The 510-nt window shown below is 64.9% G+C and overlaps 1 protein-coding gene across 1 annotated transcript in view; it reads left to right on the forward strand.

Annotated features, from left to right (window-relative positions):
* The window catches only part of LOC104523083 (deoxyribonuclease-1-like 2), a gene marked incomplete at its 5' end in the record, with an annotated part of 1810 nt that overhangs the window by 889 nt on the left and 411 nt on the right, over positions 1 to 510 (forward strand). The window contains one exon of the mRNA XM_029084397.1: positions 58 to 212. Within this exon, the coding sequence (XP_028940230.1) occupies positions 58 to 212 (155 nt within the window). The remainder of the gene's footprint in view (positions 1 to 57; positions 213 to 510) is intronic.

Genomic DNA, 510 nt, shown 5'->3' on the forward strand with positions numbered 1-510 from the left:
GCCCTGCCATCCCCTCCTAGCCCCCCCCTCCCCTCCCGGCCCCCCCGGGCCCCCTGCCCATCCCGCAACAGCAGCGGCTGAGCGCGGGGACCCACCACCCACATCTCCCTGGCAGGATTGTGGTGTGCGGCGCCAAGCTGAAGAGAAGCATCATGCCAAATTCAGCTGCCATCTACAATTTCCAGCGCGCTTTCCAGCTGGAGCAGGAGGAGGTGAGCTGGGCTCGCTAACCCGGGGCTCCAACAGGCACCAAAGCTGAGCTGCTGAAAAATGGAGTTGAAACAGCTCCAGCAGCAGCTCCAGCTGGCTCTGGCCGTGGCACGTGTGTCCCTGCCCAGTGCCTGCCTGCTGGGATGCCAGCACAGCCCTGCCTAAGGCATGCTGCCCTCCCAGGACACAGCAGCCTGCAGCCGGCTAATGGGGAGCTTGAGGTGATGAGGGACCCACGGGTGGAAATCACCTGGAATTGGGTCTACTGGCTGGGCCCGCCGGGGAAGGAGGGGGAACAAG

This window comes from Antrostomus carolinensis, unplaced genomic scaffold, assembly GCF_000700745.2.
Source record: "Antrostomus carolinensis isolate BGI_N321 unplaced genomic scaffold, ASM70074v2 scaffold30493, whole genome shotgun sequence".
NCBI lineage: Eukaryota > Metazoa > Chordata > Aves > Caprimulgiformes > Caprimulgidae > Antrostomus > Antrostomus carolinensis.